The following is an 18096-nucleotide window of genomic DNA, read 5'->3' on the forward strand; positions in this document are numbered from 1 at the left end:
TCTGATCAAGACGACAGCACTGGAGGCAAAAGGAATATTTAAAAATATAAAAACACGTGATCACATTTTTAATGCAGTTATTGAAACCAAAACCACCAGTGGATTAAAATAAATAAGGAAGATAAATATATTCACACCATTTGTGATCCACACATCTGATTTTCATGGACATGTGCTATCAGTGTTCTCCACAGTCAGCACAAAATTCTATTGATTTTATGGATGTGTTGTGTCCATGGTTCATGTCAGTGGAAAACTCACCAAACATATCTATTAAAGTTTTTCATGACTTGAATCGGTGAATAACAGCATACATGACAGTTCTGCCCATGATTTTCATAGACTTGCACTGCCATGATTTCATGGATACAGATAAAAACGGGATGTCTCCATGTATTTTTTTTTGCAACCAACTCACTTTGTGTGAAAAAATATGGAACGTGAGAATTGTACTTTTCATGTTGAATAAGTAAGCCGCAACAAAGCCTGAATGTGCAGAATCTGCTTTTATACCATATAAGATAGACAATAATACCTACAAGATGCAATCTTGCTAAATTATAGCAAATTTAGTGCAAAATTTGTGTCTTTTTCATGGCATCTTTCTGGTGCACAAAAGATGAAAATTCTACCTGTTGTTACACGAGTGATAAAGCAGGTATACTGGTCACAGGTGACAATGAGTAGGCAGTGGTGTTAAAGGGGCTCTATCATTGGCAAAAGTCATTTTTAACTAAGCACATACAGGTATAGCCTTTAGAAAGACTATTTCACACATACCTTTTGTATGTAAATTGCCTCAGTGGCTTTTGAATGAGTCCGTTTTTATTCATGTGCTAATTAGCTTCCAGCCAGCACAGGAAGTTCCTAGCAGCACTCGTCCCTGCTATTATCTCCTATGTGTATGTGCAAACAGGAAGCAGCAGCCTGTGCTGTACACATACATAGGAAAGAATAGCACAGAGGGTGCACAATGAGACTTCCCGGGTGCACTGAGAGGCTAATTAGCATATGAATAAAAACGGGCTCATTCAAAAACCACTGAGGCAATACAAAAGGTAAGTGTGGAATAGAATTTCTAAAGGCTATGAAAGTATGTGCTTAGTTAAAAATGACTTTTCCCAATGATAGAGCCGCTTAAAGAGGACCTTTCATGTTATCATGAATGTGCGGGGGGGTTTTTTATAGTGCTAGAAAGCAACTTTCTAGCGATATATAAAATCACCCAAAAAAGGTCCTCTTTAAATATACTCTTCTCATCTGTGACTTCTATTCTATAATTCTCGCGTTGCTCGCTCTGCTACCCTGCTATCGTAACACTAACTAACTTGAAAGAAAAACACAAACAATAGAACATGGCTGCTCTACGCCGTTTCTGAAAGCTCCTATCTGGTGGTAGGAACATGAAGCCTTGTATTCCTATCTCAGGCAGTCATGAATAAACCTTTAACAGAGGACTTTGATAGATGCCATACAGTGGCATCTGTCACCTCCACGCTATAATGGCATCTGTAAATGAATATCTTTTTAAGTAGAAGCTACCATATTCAATCCTAGTCTACAACATTATTACATTCCATTTTTTTGAAATGACGAATACCAACTAATACCAACTAAAAGAAATTTCCTTTGCCCCTGACTGACAGTATAAGCCCATTGGCACTTTTAGATCAGACATCGGGTGCTTTCCTGACATGCATCCTACATGTAAATGAAAAATAAGATGTAAAGTTACGTACTTTAGGTAGAACCATGTAGATGCAGTACAATAGAGCTTCCAAAAGAAAAAAAATATTTACAAAAAAAAAAAAACTTGAGGGCCTACACTATTCAACCAACCAATCTGGAAAATATTCAGAAACAAATGTATGAAAGGTTTTTTTGTGCTTATTAATACTTACTCTTACTAGACTTGGAGCCAAACAACTGCAAAGGGTCTTCACATGCTTTAGGCACTTTTCATGGGACATAAAATTGCAAACTGTAAACAAAAGAAAAAAAAAAATAAAATCACATATTTGTAATATTTGCATAATTATCACTTTTTTATCTCAAGAATCCAGAAAAAAATGCACCTACAGACATGCACTTCATATTAATGTGTAATTATACCCAATAGACAAACATTGAAATTAAAAAGTGTAACAAGGTTGACCATGTTCTCAGAACTGGTAGGAAGTACCAGACCATGGAAGTAATTTACAAACATGGATTCCTGAATTCCCTGCCACCTCTCCTAACCTAGACATCACCTTCATGAGTAGGAACATTGCTCATTATTCATCATCAGCATCCCAGCTGAATTGTCAAGTCTCAAGATCCATCCGACATCTGCCCCCTGGAGCAATGAAGATACTTTTACTGCTATTGTCCGTGAAGTTAAAGGACATAGAAAAAGCCTTCTCACCAGCAGGGATGCCTTCGCACTGCTGGGGACCAGTGATGGAAATCACATAAATGGTGCATTATTACTGGCTAATGTAAATGTAAAATCAACAAGTACATTTTCATTGTCCTTTCCCAATGTGCTGGCACAACCATGACCACATTTGCATAAGGCAATACTGGGATTAAAAGCGAGTCTGTTATGTACAAAATAAAGCCCAAACAAATAGGAGTAGAAACAGATCTCTGAGGCCACAAACTGAAAGAAATGCAGACATTATCAGCTTCTTATGGATATACAAATCAGCTAGCAAGTGCACCAAGAGTGGCGTCTGATTTGCTAGATCCCAAATCTGTAACCTCATTGAATATGGAATAAAACAACAGGGAGTCGCAAGGGAGCGCAGCAGAGGTGAGTTACCACTGTTTGGTTTTTCACCTTCCCTGGGCCTCTGATCAAAATACCCTTTGGTCTAAATAGACCCCAGAGTATAATAATAGTTCATGGGTGGGGTACCCCAAACATTTCAGGTTCTGCCGAACCCAAAATTTTTGCAATATTTGCAATGAACACCATAGGGGCCATAATTCTGTGTGCAGGGGCCGCTATAGGACATCATTCTGTCTGGAGCTCACTTTGGGACACTATAGTGCGTGTAAATGGAGCACTATAATGTGTGTAGGCCAAGAAAGGGGGGCACTATGCTGTGTGTGGGGGGAAGTTGGGGTGGGGGACAAAAGTTTGCCATGGAGTCCAGGTCTCTGCTAGTTATGCCCCTGTTTGTAAAACAACTGAGAAGTTGTTTTGGTTATTTTATATGTTCATATGAGGCAAACTTGTGATTACTTTAGTGGGTTACTGCATGTTTAGAGAAGAGCTTGAGGGGAACACTACCCTTTATTCTGTATTCTGTAGTTCTTGCCCCTGTATGTGACTCTCCACAAATACATTTATGATTACAAAGAAATTAGGAGCAGGGGTATTTCTGAAGAAATTTCCTATCTGAACTGTTTCAAAGGCAGTAGTAAGTAGTAAGGTTTTTTCCAATTTCCTAAAGTGATGGCATATACTGTGGCTACGATATGCCTTCACTTTACGATCAGTGGGAATCCACCAAAACTGAGATGTGTCAAAGGATTGATTTAGATTTGAAATACAGATTACATATGCTATATAAAACATTGTCACCAGCAAGAAATAATAAGAGGAATAATAAAGATAAGTAGCCAAAGAAGGTAACAAGAAGACCTACAGAGATATAACTAAACTTTTGAACAACTTTTGATTTTCTGGCATATTTGAATCATTTCTACATTTTGTAATATACAAACAATGCTTTCTTTATGTTAATCCTGCATTTCTTTATTTTTTCCCTTGTTTCTATATTGAGAGTTGGGCCCTGCTTCTGTGTTCGATGTACAGACTTGTGTGTAACAAAAAGAAATATGAGAATGAGAATCATTTCAAAACAGTTTTATCTTAGGCATTATCAAAACATAGAAAACTTTATTGGGCATTATTAAAACAAACTTTATTCTGGTTTCATATGAAAATGGAGATTCCCCTATTTCATATGGCACTAAGGCTATATTACTTCCAGAGATATTAGAGGTTGGGAAACAATACAGAAAAAACTACAAACTTGGTGTGCCAAATATCACGAATGACTCCGTTGTTTTTGGATTGTTGGCCAATATGAAACCCACGCAATCCTTGTATCACTAAGCATAATGCCAAGCATTGGATGGAGTGGTGTAAAGCTCTCCATCACTGGACTCTGGAGCAATAGAAACGTGTTCTAGGGAATGACAATTCAACTGTACTAGTCATTGATGGAATCTTGATTTTGCAAATTCCATGAGAACTTTACCTGTCTGAGTGCATTATGTCAATTTTAAAGATGTATATAGTGTTGTTTTTTAAGGGGTGGCCTAGACCCCTTGGTTCCAGTAAAGGTGGATTCACTCTACCGTTACTTAACCCCTTAAAAACAAAACATGGCAGCCGCTTAGGACCTGAGTGGCCCCCAGGTGTCCACTGTATTATAAACTGTAGATCCAGCAACAGTTTTTACCTGAACTGATCCTGGGCATTAACCCTGCTAATTCTTTGGTCAAACATGATTGAAGTGCCACTATTTTAGAGTGCAGCACTGTACCCAGATTTTACTTTGGCGTGGGCGCATGTGCAGTAGCATGCTGCTTCTACTACGGCTACTGCGCATGCGCCCACGCCATTTTTTTTTTATCAATGTCAGTTCGCGAGTAAGACGGGACCTGAGGACATCGCAGGAAGAGGAGGCGTGGCTGAAGAAGACAGCGGACCCTGAATGCCCGCCCACCGTGCACGATGGGTAAGTTGATCACATTCTGTTTTAGGGTTTTATTTTAAAACGGGAGGGTAGTTTAATATAACTTTTACGATGCCTGAATAGCCTTTTTAAAGGCTATTACAGACTTTTTAAAGGCTATTCACTCATATGTGGGGCTCTATCAGCATGATTTTGCTGATAGAGCCCCTTTAAGGACCAGGCCTCATTTTTCAAAACAATCATGTATCACTTACATATGTATATGGCACTACTCACTAAATGGCAATAACTTTAAAATGCTTTAACTTACATAAGTGATTTTGAGGCAGTTTTTTATGACATATTGTACTTCATGTTAGTGGAAAGTGAACAAAATTTTGGTATTTATAAAAAGAAAAGAGGAAATTTGATAGGAATCTGAAGAAAAAAAAACAAAAAAAAAAACAATTTTCAAAATGTGAAATGCTCTACTTTTCAGACAGATAGTCAAACCACCCAGATACATGAATAAATATTATCTACCATATCGCTGCTCTATATTGAAATCACCTTTTAAATTATTATTTCATTTATTTAGGTCGTTAGAAGGCTTACAAGTATAACAGCGATTTTCCAGATTTACAAGAAAAGTTCCCAAACTAATTTCTTAGGGACGACTTCAGTTCTGAAAGGAATTATAAAGGCCTATATAATAGAAATCCCCATAAATCACATTTTCAAAACAGCAATTGGAAAGTTTATTAACCCTTTAAGTATTTCACAGGAATTAAAACAAGGTGGCATTTTATTTTTTTCACTGATAATTTTTAGTGCTAATGTAACACATTCACAAGGGATTAAAGGAGAAAATGCATCTCACAGTTTGCTACACAATTTTTCCTGAGCACAGAAATACAGCAGATTTTGCTGGAGTAGTTTTCAGGTGCCATGTCGCATTTGCAGAGCCCCTAGAGTACCAATACAATGGAAACCCTCCAAAAGTTACCCCATTTTGGAAACTACATTCAAATGTGACATGGCGTCCAAAAACCAACAATCTAAATCTGCGCTACAAAAGCACATCAGACACATGCAGACGCATAGACTGACTTCCTCCCATCATGGCAGGATCAACCAGGTATGTAGGGCTCCTGGTATCCTGAGGTCACTGATCAGACCTTGCCGAGAATACATATCAGCACCCTCCCCACTCCCCATTCTCGCCGTGGGGAACAAAGGGTGTCATAATGCTAGTGAAACGCCATAAATGCCGCAGTTATGTTTGACCGCAGGATTAGCTGTGAGTTACAGCATCTAAGAATGGAGGAGGAGTTAGCTGTCTGTAAGAGCTAACACGCGCTCGCGATGTTGCCTGCTCAAAAAACAAACATGAAATGATTATGGGCAAGACCCTCTATGATGGGTAAATACCCTTTGATAGCCAACCCCTTAAAAATAGCCACACAAAGATATCTTCTTGACAACAAATCTTTTATGAGTTACCAATGGAGAAAGTATTTTGGGTTTTTTTTTTAATTAAGAAAGCAAAGAATTATAAATAGTACATTGCAATAAATCCCCTTTAACCAATACCAGGAACTTCTGATCATCAATGTCAGAATAAAAGCACAGACCGGAACCTACAAATGTAAGATATAGGAAGAGAGTACTGTACTCCACTGAAGAAAAAAAACCACATGAGCACTGAATAATAAGGAACAGTCACATTGGTAGTAAAGTAAGCATTACACAGTAAGAACAAGGTTTGTGTGCGGGAACTGCTTTCTGAATTTTTCTGAGGATTCTGTGTTGACAACCAATGATTACTGTATTACACAGAGTCAGTAATCAGACACACCTACAGTGTTGTAAGCCTTATCAGCAGCCTTAAGTCAAGAGTACAACTCCGTCATCAAATACTACAGCGTAATTTCCACTTCCACGGCTAGTATTACAGGCAGACTATTTTGACTAATGTAGAGCAGTCTGACACAGGCAATTTATCTCTCATGATTCACAGGGAGAGAATCAGTGCAGTCATCAATTCAAGAAAAGATCTGTTAGGAAGTTATTTTTACGTTGAATGAATCATTACAAATTACAGTATGCGTAACCATCTTTTATATGGCTTCTCCAGGATGTCGAAATGCCCCGTACTATTTAGAAAATGTGATAATTGTGTGTGTAGATACATATAGATCTGACGTTTTATCTCTTATGTCTCAGCTAAAGTGCAAGTTCTGAAATAAGAGTGAATGCTGTTTTGAGTGATAGGGAATAAGGTAGTAGATTCTCCTTTAGTTTTTGTGTGCAAGGTATGGGAGATATAGCAGCTATGTAGCTCTGAGACCACTGAGAACTAGAGATCGAACCTGAAGGAGAAAAAGAGAGTCATATATTGGCCAGAAATAGTGTTGCACCTCATATACACACACTGTACTACTGAAGTATGTAAAGTTTGTTGAAGTGTTAGGTCCACTTTAAAGAGGACCTTTCACCATATCTGGGCACAGGCAGTGTTATATACTGCCAGAAAGCTGACAGTGCGCTGAATTCAGCGCACTGTCGGCTTTCCCGATCTGTGCCCGGTGTAAAGCGCTATTGGTACCGTAGCGCTTTACAGTCAGAAGGGCGTTTCTGACCATTAGCCAGAGACGTCCTTCTGCCTCGCGGCGCCTATCGCGCTGTGCAGTGGAGCAGTGAGGAACGCCCCCTCCCTCCCTGATAATGCTCGTCTATGGACAAGCTGTGTGAGCAGAGGGAGGGGGCGTTCCTCCCCGCTCCACAGCACAGCGTGATAGGCGCCGCGAGGCAGAAGGACGTCTCTGGCTAATGGTCAGAAACGCCCTTCTGACCATAGAGCACTACGGTACCGGCACCGTAAGCTCTTTACACCGGGCACAGATCGGGAAAGCCGACAGTGCGCTGAATTCAGAGCACTGTCAGCTTTCTGGCAGTATGTAACACTGCATGTGCCCAGATATGATGAAAGGTCCTCTTTAAAGGGATTTTCACTTTTACGGCAAGTTGCATTAAACTTTGTTTATGTGTTTTTACAGTGTATTTGCTGTGACTGTCGGAAACAGCGACAGTCGTGGCAGGAGCATTTTGGCCATATTGTGACGCGGCTTCCCGCGTCACAATCAGGACCAAAATCCACCAATCTGCGCCTTGTGTGAACTAGCCCTATCGGTATAACTCCAGAGGCAGTGTTTGGGTGTGGCTGCTGCTATATACTTTTGCAGTGTGTGAGTGAGGGAAGAGACTCCAGTCGGAGAACTAGCTGACATGTCCTGCTGGTAGTTATGCAATGATAATGCCTGCTGTGTTACTGATTATCGGAGGTCAGTCCCTATTCCCCCTATGATGTATTTGCAGGACACATTCATTCTGGAGTAATCATTAGCCTATTTATAGAGGTTTAATTGAAGAGTGGGGGATTAAGAGACAAAATAATACGACATAGGGAGACCATTAAAATATATGATACCCGCCTTATTCTTACCCACTTCTCCACTTTCATATACATATATTCAGCCATTTGAGAAGGGAGTTATTAACAGCCCGATTTACAATTCCTGAACCAGGACCGTTACATATATGTGTTTCACACAACACTGACAGTCTGCATTCACCGTGTTCTTTAGACACATTATTCTTTTTATTAGTTACCTAGAAAAAGTTATGTTTTAGGCATTTTCCCTTTCTTTGCTTTGACTTAATACTGACTAAACACCATACCTCATATCATTATTTTCAAGCTCCAAGTCTTAGCATGTGCCTGGAGTAGCAGGATCCATATGACCTGAGCACGACCATAAAAATCTGCCTTGGGCAGCAATTCCCATGTTGATGGAATGAGGTTGTGTTCTATGAAGCCACTGAAAACCTGCTGTTAACTAGAGCCGTACCCAAGTAACTGCTGTTAAACTCTCCAGCACATGAAGTAAAAGTACCATGGGACCTGCAAGTGTTTGTGTATACGCTCTTCAAAATAGGACACCTTGCACACAACTGTGGGCTAGGTTAGTGTGCTATCTGGGTTTTCCCTAGAAAGCATACTGACCCATTCATTTCTCGTGGTCCACACACAACCGTGTATGAAGCTGAGTTCACACAGAGTGTTTTGGTCAGGACATGTAGGTTTTTTCTGTCCGCTTGAAAAGTCAGACATCTTTACAAGCGGACAGTGAAGGAAGGGCACGGAGTGCAAAAGAACGCACCCGATCGCCATTTAAATGAATGACAAGTGTCATGGACACAGCTAGTGTCCGCTCCTAATGTCCGTGTGAGATTTTGAACAGACATTAGGAGCGGACACTACCTGTCGGACACGGACGGTAGTGTGAACGCCCCCTTACACAGAACAGTGTGCGAGCCAAGAAGGGGAGAGCTGGCAGCCCTGTTCAGCGTTTTGGCTAGACCAAATGATCTGGCAGCCATAATTTTTATCACTAAACTTTAGTTGTAACTGTGAAGAGCCTGTATCACTGTTATACAGACTACTAGATTATTGATAAAAGAAGCCACAGACATGTATACTGTATTTATAACTGGATGTATACAAAATCCGAGTCAGTTTGCAATACAATACAGAAGAATGGGGGGGGGGTCCAAACTCTACCCATATGTAGAGAAAGAAAAACCTGCACATCATGAATGCTTTACTCTGCAGCAAATCTGAAATCCTTTTCATGTTCAGATAAGGCAGACTGTAAAATAAGTTTTTGTAATGGGACAAGAGTTTTTAATCTGTTAATTCCTGGAATATCCATTTGTTTTGACAGCAGAATCACTTCACTCTGATTTATAACCTTTAAGCTACACTAAATAGATTTAGTGGAGTGGAATCAAGTAAAGAAAAGCATAAATGAAATTGTGGCTTTGGTTAAACCCTACTGTACAACTGATTGACATGATGTTTTAGATTATCTTCTGTGCGTTGAGTAATCGAAATTTTATTCTACATCTAGCGCAATCATTTTGTTTCTATTTTTTAAGCTTGCTTTGTTTCAGTTTTTGTAGGCTATATTTTCCCCATCTATAGTTCCTTTTATGTTGCAGGTGCAAATAAAGATCAGGAATGTGAATACCAAATGCATATAAATGCATAATATAGTTCATATTACTGAACCTTTTCAAAGGATTTGGAGGGAAGCATATGTTAATAGGCATCGAGTAGTCAAACAAGCCATTACAGTGTGATCCCAGTAGATGAACAGGACACAAATGATTTGACATAGAACACTCTGCAATAGCTGAGAAGAAAAGACAGAAGTTGGCTTGATGAATCATACTGCCCCATAACTGCAAAACATAATATCTACATATTCAATAAATCACATAAGTCAATGTAGGAAGAAGCACAGTATAATTTTATTAGGCATGCATACAAATGTAGCTGCAGAAAACCTGACAGGCTGTCTCCACAATCCCCCAGCATAAATATCCAAAAAAGGAAAGAGGCAGAATCCAATGAAACCTAAAGTGTTTATTTACCAATAGCGAGCAAAAACAGCAACATTTCAGCTTCTCATTGGAGCTATTATCAAGAAAAGCGTAATACAGGCGATAAGCTACATTTACCCACTAATAACATCATGTCAAGTCATCCAATTATTAAGCTGAATTTCTAAATAAACTGGAAATCTTAGTGATTTTTTTTTCTTGCAACATTGTTCACCATATGGAATAAATAATAATAATATTAATAATCTATATTTACATAGTGCCAACATATTCCAAGGCACTTTATAAATTGTAGGGTTCAAGTACAGACAAAAAGATACATTACAAAGAATTAGTCACTTCACACAATGGGACTGAGGGCCTGCTTGCAAGAGCTTACAATCTATGAGATAGAGGGGGGGGGGGGGATGACAAGAGCTAGAAGGGGCGACATAGAAGGAAGCATTGCTTATACAGTGGATAGAGGTTACCTTCATTACACATATATAAAGCTGTATGAGCAGTCACCAGTGTTCTTTAATGTGCAGATGGTGCCTGGACAAATAAAGTTACAGTCTGAAACAGCATCATATCCTGTGGGGTAATGTGGGAGCGTGAACAGAGAGAATTAAATTTAGGATTTCTAACTGCAGAAGGGTTTACATTCGGAATTGTGATAGGCCTGTCTGAAAAGAGGTGTCTTTAGTTTGCACTTGAAGCTGTAGAATTTGGGAGTTAATCTGATTGTCTGGGATAGAGCATTCCAGAGAAGTGGTGCAACTCGGGAGAAGTCTTGAAAACAGAAGCGGGAGGTTCTGATAATAGGCAATGTTAGTCTTAGGTCATTCAGTGAACGGAGAGCACGGGTTAGGCAATAGAGATGAGGGAGGAAATGTAGGGAGGTGCAGTATTATGGAGATCCTTGTAGATGAGGGAGATACGTTTATATTGTATTCTGTATTGAATAGACAGTCAGTGTTGTAACTGGCACAGACCGGAGGCATCGCTGTAGCACCTAGGAGTTATGGTTAGGCCAGAAACTGCAATGGAGATATCAAATAGATGGTAAAAACAGTAGTAGTTCAGTCTTTGAGAGATTCAGTTTCAGATAGAGTGAATACACGATATTTGAGACAACAGAGAGAGTCATTGGTGTTCTATATTAGTGCAGGGGTGATGTCACAGAATGACTTATATAATTTGGTGACATCAGCATAAAGATGGTACCAGAAGCCACATCTGGTGATGCTTTGTCCAATGGGGGCTGGGTAGAGAGAGAACAGTAGTGGCCAAGGACCGAGCCCTGAGGAACCCCAACGGCAAGGGGAAGAGGGGTAGAAACAGAGCCTGCAAAGGATACACTGAAAGTGCAGTCTGAGAGATTAGAGGAGAAGCAGAAGAGCACGGTGTTCAAGAGGCCAACAGAGCAGAGCATAGTGAGTAGGAGTTGATGGTCAATGGTGTCTAATGCTACTGAGAGATTCAGAAGCATAAGAAGAGAATAGTCACCATTAGTTAGAGCCATCAAGAGATCATTGAAGACTTTTGTGAGGGCTGTTTCAGTTGAGTGCAAAGTGCGGAAGCCAGATTGTAAGGGGTCAAGAAGAGAGATAGCAGATTAAACGAGAATAGACCAAGTGTTCCAAGATTTTGGAGATGAAGGGGAAGTTAGAGACAAGTCGATAATTAGCAGTACAGGAGGGGTCAAGGAAGGATTCGTTCAATAGCGGGGATATGACAGCATGTTTGAAACAGGATGGAAAAATTCCAGGAGAGAGAGAGGTTAAATATTTTAGTAAGGTAAGTCGTCACAGAAGGCAACAGAGACTGGAGGTGGTGTGCAGAAGGGGAAAGGCTCACTACTGCAGGTCATAGGGCGAGAAAAAAAAAAGTGGCTGAGAGACTTCCTCTTCTGTAACAGGTTCAAAAGAGGAGAATGAACAGTCTGAAATGCGGTAGATGAGGGGGATCAATGCCACTTGGGCATTGGGCAGTTATTTCCTGACCTATCTTATCAATTTTGTCATGGAAATAAGTGGCCAGGTCTTTTGCACTAAAGTTTGTGAATGGCACCTGAACCTTGGGAGTGAGTTAGTAGTGAAAAGTTTCAAAGACCCTTTTAGGGTTACAGGAGAAAGAAGAGATGAGAGTGGTGAGATAGGCCTGTTTGGCATAGTGAAGGGCAGAATTATAGGTTTTGAGTATAAATTTTAAGTGGAGGAAGTCTGCAGATGTTCAGCACACCTAGAGCACAGCAGAAGAAAACGCGTCTATAACGTGTGCCAGTACTGCTGCCTCCTGCGTCTAACTTTTCAAGTGGAGGGGGAGCCACCTCATCCAGTGTACTTTTAAGGGTTTCATTATAGTGAATGGTGGCCCGGTTGAGACAGAAGAGTGAAGAGATGGGGGACAGAGAGGACTGTAGTGTCCAATAGATGCTGAATGCTAATCGCATGTGAATTCCTATATGTATGGTGGGTAGGTATGTTCTGTGAAGGAGAGAAAGCACTGATTGTGAGACAAGGATATGATCAGAGAGGGGCAGAGAAGAGTAACTGTGAAACTGTGAGGAGTTCACGGAAGACAAGATCAATCATGTTGCAATCTACATGTGTGGCGGAAGAGGAAAGTTGTGAAAGACCAAAAGAAGTGGTTAATGAGAGAAACTGTGAAGCAGATGGGGATAAATGGGTGTTAATGGGAATGTTAAAGTCATCCATGATGAGGGTAGGAATTTCACGGGATAAAAAGAGGGGAAACCAAGAAGTGAAGTGGTCCAGAAATTGGTAGGGTAAGCCAGGTGGACGGTAGATCACAGCTATGCGTAAGGAAAGTGGGCAGAAAAGTCTGATGGCATGGACTTAAAATGAGGGGAATGTGAGGGAGGGTACCAGAGTAATGACCTAAAAAGTGCACTGCGGCGATACAAGAAAGCTTACCCCACCACCCTGCCTGTTATCAGGCCTAGAAATGTGTGAGAAATAGAGGCCATCATGAGACAAAGCGGCAGGGGAGTCAGTGTCAGACTGCTGGATCTAAGTTTTAGTATGGGCGAGAGAGATTTACTAAGGAATAAGTCATTAATATAGTTTGTTTACAAATTGAGCGGGCATTCCAGAGAGAACAGTTAAAAGAAACAGGAGAATAGTAAGGAGAGGGAACACAGTGAATTTATGATGAGGTTTGTGGAACTTCTATGCGAGCAGGAAGAGGAAAAGTTAGTGGAAGAAGGAGGGCAAGGGTTTGGAGAGATGTCCCAGCAGCTAGTAGGAGCAAAATGGACAAAGACAGAAGGTGGAGCCAGTACAGGTGGTGGGTGACAGAAGGATACGGTCTGTGGCAAGTTCCATGCTAGAGAATAACTCCCATCTCATGTATAAGACCCTGACAGCATTTGACAGTACTGTTAGTGACCGACTGCTTCACCCCAAGTGTTAGAAGAAGCGCTATCGGAGATCCTTCCTTCCAACCACGGTCAAGCTATATAATCAACATCAGGCTAAGCGGAGATCACCCTGCATAGAGAACTAAATGATTCTGAAGGGTTTTTTCTTATTTGTTATGACTCCTAATCTTTTTTATCTTCTATTCTGAGCTTTGTATATGACTTTCTTGTACTCTTACAATATTATCTATGCTGCTATAACACACTGAATTTCCCCATGGTGGGACTATTAAACTCTTCCCGACATCCGCCGTACTAGTATGGCAGTTGCAGGGTGTTTATTTACGAAAAACCGATATTTATACCGAACAGCGGCGCAGAAAAGACATCTAAAGGTAGGAGAAGAATAACATTTCTTTCAAGTCTATTCCTATGTGTTAACGAGAAAAAATTTGATTTTAATGGTAGAATCCCTTTAAGGCTGAAGTTCAAAGTACAATATACTATAGTTTAAGTGATCTAAATGCAAGTCCAGTGCATTCCATTCATGGTTACTGGCTGGACAATTTCCACTATAGCACCTTCGCAATCACACTGACCAACAGATGCGATGTTACTTCCTGAGAAAGGCAGTCATGTTTTTTTAATCATTGATAACCTCTTTACTTTACAGAATTCATAGCTTGAGTCAACTCAAAGAAAACTTGGCAACGGACGCTCCTAGTAATTCAATCACAATTACTCCTTGCTGAATGGCTGCATTTACTGCTGCTATATGTGGTCAAACAAATCATGCATCCCTATAAGGTGTGACTATACGGCATACTACTGGGGACAATGTACTGTTGACAAAATGATATAGGGGGCACACAAAATCACCTAACAGTTGATTGCTGGTACATTTACACAGGTCTACTAGGGACAGCCATCTCTAAGATTGGTCTTTCCCAAAATTCAGCCCAAGTAAAAGGACTTTTATAGGCCTCAATCATATAATGAATCAGAGTTATACTCACGGAATTCTACATGCCCACTTCTGAGACTCTACGTTATAAGGAGGTATAACAATGCTAGGCTGCTTTCTTTTGAAGACTATGAAAGTTTTTATTGCTTAGCTACTTTGTCTTATAGTCATTGTAATAAGATATATTGCTATAAATATGAAACAACTGAGAAGAAATCAATAAACTTGAGAGCTGTATGCAGCTCCTATAAACTAATAAGACTTGGACGATGCTTCCAGCAGCACAAGCTTTTGTTGATACTTTGTGTGCTATTTTTGGCTATTATATCAACAAATGTGAACAGCTGGGAGTGACAATTACAAACTCCAGTGCAATGTATGCATCAGCAGCAGTAGGCCGGCTCAACAATCTAACAATCTGTGCAATGAATATGGGAATGAAGTATATTACAGCTCCACAGCACTAGATGGGGGGTGGGGGGTTGTGTTTTTTTTTCCTTAAGTGTAGCATACTCCATTAGATAAAACATGCCCAAAAATGATCCTCTCCTACCAGCAGTGGCTCAATACATGCAACAAATGTACAACACACAGAGACTGATGGACTCAATACACAATTGGGCCATGTGCATGAGCACTAAAGCAGACGCCAGTGCTCACACAAGTAATGGCACCATATAATGCTAGGTCGTCTCCCTACACCAGGAATCCTTGATCTGAAAAGGAATCAACAGAAACTTACATATTAGGGGGACAGGGTTAGTGCACACCATTGGCAGACGCATTGGCCCTGATTTGCCTTGTAATGGGCAAAAAGAAGAAAAATAGAGGCTTCCAATAAGGTCGACTAACAGAGCAGAGGAAGAGCTTAAGCAAGATGGGAACCCTATAGTCATGTACAGAAAGTAATCAAAAAGTAAATAAAAAGATAGAGATTAGAAAAAACTGATACATTTCACTATCTGATTTCAATTAAAATTTTAAGCCCCCTTGAAACCAGGACAATGATAACATAATGGGGGACAGTTATTAAGCAAAAATTGTGGAAAAATTTGCACCAAAGAAAACCTGTGTAACATGCTGCGCGCCAAATTTATTAAGCGTATTAAGACACTTATTTGACTTGTATAAATAAGGATTGTGATCTAAGTTGCAACACTGTGCACTGAAAATGTACCAAAAGTGTTTAACCCCTTCCAAGAGCCATAATTTTATTTTTTCAGTTCAGTCACACAATGTTTTTTGGGGTTTTTTTGCAGAACAAATTGTACTTTGTAATGGCACCATTCAATATCCTGTACAATGTACTGGGAAGTTGTAAAAAAATCTAGAATGAGGTGGAATTGGAAAAATGACACATTTGCACCAATTTCATTTTGGTTTAATATTAAAAAGTGTTCACTATGTGGTAAAAATGACATTACCTGTATTCTGTGGGTGAGTACAATCATGGCGATACCAAATTTGTTTAAAACTTTGCAAAATAGAAAATAAAAATTATGTCGCAATATCGCGACACCTGTAAAAAAAAAAATTTTTTATATTTATGAGTATGTAGCTGGGAAAGGCGTCTTTTTATGTGGCTCAAGATAGCTTTTTTATTTATTCAATTTTGGGGAACTTGATGGTTGGGTCTGTTTTTATTCCATTATTTATAGGAATGTTGAGAAAACAGTTACCGGTATTTGGCCATTTTGATTTATTTCCCTGCTACACCATTCACAGTTTGGGATAAATATTTTTATATTTTAATAGTTCAGACAGGGATACCTAAAGTGTTTATGTTTACTTTAGTTTTTTTTTATTTTTAGATGTGATCTAGGGAAAGGGGGGTGATTTAAACTTGTGTTTTGTGGGGGGGGGGGGTTACTTTTAAAAAACTTTTTTTTTTTTGCTTTTATTTTCAGACCTTGAATCCTAGGGGTCTGATTGCTCTTACTATTGATAATATTAATGTATCGCAATGTATCGAAAAATCCATTCATTTCTATAGGAACTGTAATAGAACTGATGAAGTGACAAGCCTGGGAGCCTTCAATAGGCTGTCATGGCACCCAAACACTATCCTCAGATGACTTTCCAGAGGGTGGCAATCAGTCAAATATGGAGGCGCCCATGGCGCCTGCACACTTTAGATGCCACAATCGCATTTAACTGCTGCATCAAAACTGTTAACAGCTGCGATTGGTTTCGGCACCGATTGCAGCTGTTAGCAGCATGTGCTGACTATATTATACAGCCGGCATCTGCCGTGTATGGAGAGGGCTCAGCTCCAGTGCTTTCTCTCAAACCATTTTCTAGTGCTCTTTGAAGTGTGTTTTGGGTCATTGTCCTGCTGGAAGACCCATGACCTCTGAGAGAGACCCAGCTTTCTCACACTGGGCCCTACATTATGCTGCAAAATTTGTTGGTAGTCTTCAGACTTCATAATGCCATGCACACGGTCAAGCAGTCCAGTGCCAGAGGCAGCAAAGCAACCCCAAAACATCAGGGAACCTCCACCATGTTTGACTGTAGGGACCGTGTTCTTTTCTTTGAAGGCCTCTTTTTTTTTCCTGTAAACTCTATGTTGATGCCTTTTCCCAAAAAGCTCTACTTTTGTCTCATCTGACCAGAGAACATTCTTCCAAAACGTTTTTGGTTTTCTCAGGTAAGTTTTGGCAAACTCCAGCCTGGCTTTTTTATGTCTCTGGGTAAGAAGTGGGGTCTTCCTGGGTATCCTACCATACAGTCCCTTTTCATTCAGACGCCGACGAATAGTACGGGTTGACACTGTTGTACCCTCGGACTGCAGGGCAGCTTGAATTTGTTTGGATGTTAGTCGAGGTTCTTTATCCACCATCCGCACAATCTTGTGTTGAAATCTCTCGTTAATTTTTCTTTTCTGTCCACATCTAGGGAGGTTAGCCACAGTGCCATGGGCTTTAAAGTTCTTGAGGACACTGTGCACGGTAGACACAGGAACATTCAGGTCTTTGGAGATGGACTTGTAGCCTTGAGATTGCTCATGCTTCCTCACAATTTTGCTTCTCAAGTCCTCAGACAGTTCTTTGGTCTTCTTTCTTTTCTCCATGCTCAATGTGGTACACACAAGGACACAGGACAGAGGTTGAGTCAACTTTAATCCATTTCAACTGGCTGCAAGTGTGATTTAGTTATTGCCACCACCTGTTAGGTGCCTCAGGTAAGTAACAGGTGCTGTTAATTACACAAATTAGAGAAGCATCACATGATTTTTCAAACAGTGCCAATAATTTTGTCCAACCCTCTTTTTATGTTTGGTGTTGAATTATATCCAATTTGGCTTTTTGACAATTCTATTTGTGGTTTTCCATTGAAGACAAATTAAATGAAGATAATAATACCAAAGAATTTGCGATTGCAATCATTTTCTGGAAGAAAATTAGTATTATCTGACAGAATTGCAGGGGTGCCAATACTTTTGGCCAACACTGTAAGTTGTGATGACAGGCTTTCAGGCCAAGTGGCAATAGTTGTGAACTATTTGTGTGCTGTTGTGGTGAAAGTGTACCATGAGTGGACGAATGGCACCACTGGATACAACAGACAAGGAAACTGCGGAGCACAACATGCCGCTGGCATGGGATGTGATCAGTGGGTGA

At 40.1% G+C, this 18096-nt stretch overlaps 1 protein-coding gene across 1 annotated transcript in view; it reads right to left on the reverse strand.

The window, feature by feature from the left end:
- Positions 1–18096, reverse strand: part of DGKQ (diacylglycerol kinase theta) — a 121640-nt gene that overhangs the window by 97565 nt on the left and 5979 nt on the right. The window contains exon 2 of the mRNA XM_075280420.1: positions 1902–1981. Coding sequence (XP_075136521.1) covers positions 1902–1981 — 80 coding nt within the window. The remainder of the gene's footprint in view (positions 1–1901; positions 1982–18096) is intronic.

Source organism: Leptodactylus fuscus, chromosome 1 (genome assembly GCF_031893055.1).
Source record: "Leptodactylus fuscus isolate aLepFus1 chromosome 1, aLepFus1.hap2, whole genome shotgun sequence".
NCBI classification, from domain to species: Eukaryota; Metazoa; Chordata; class Amphibia; order Anura; family Leptodactylidae; genus Leptodactylus; species Leptodactylus fuscus.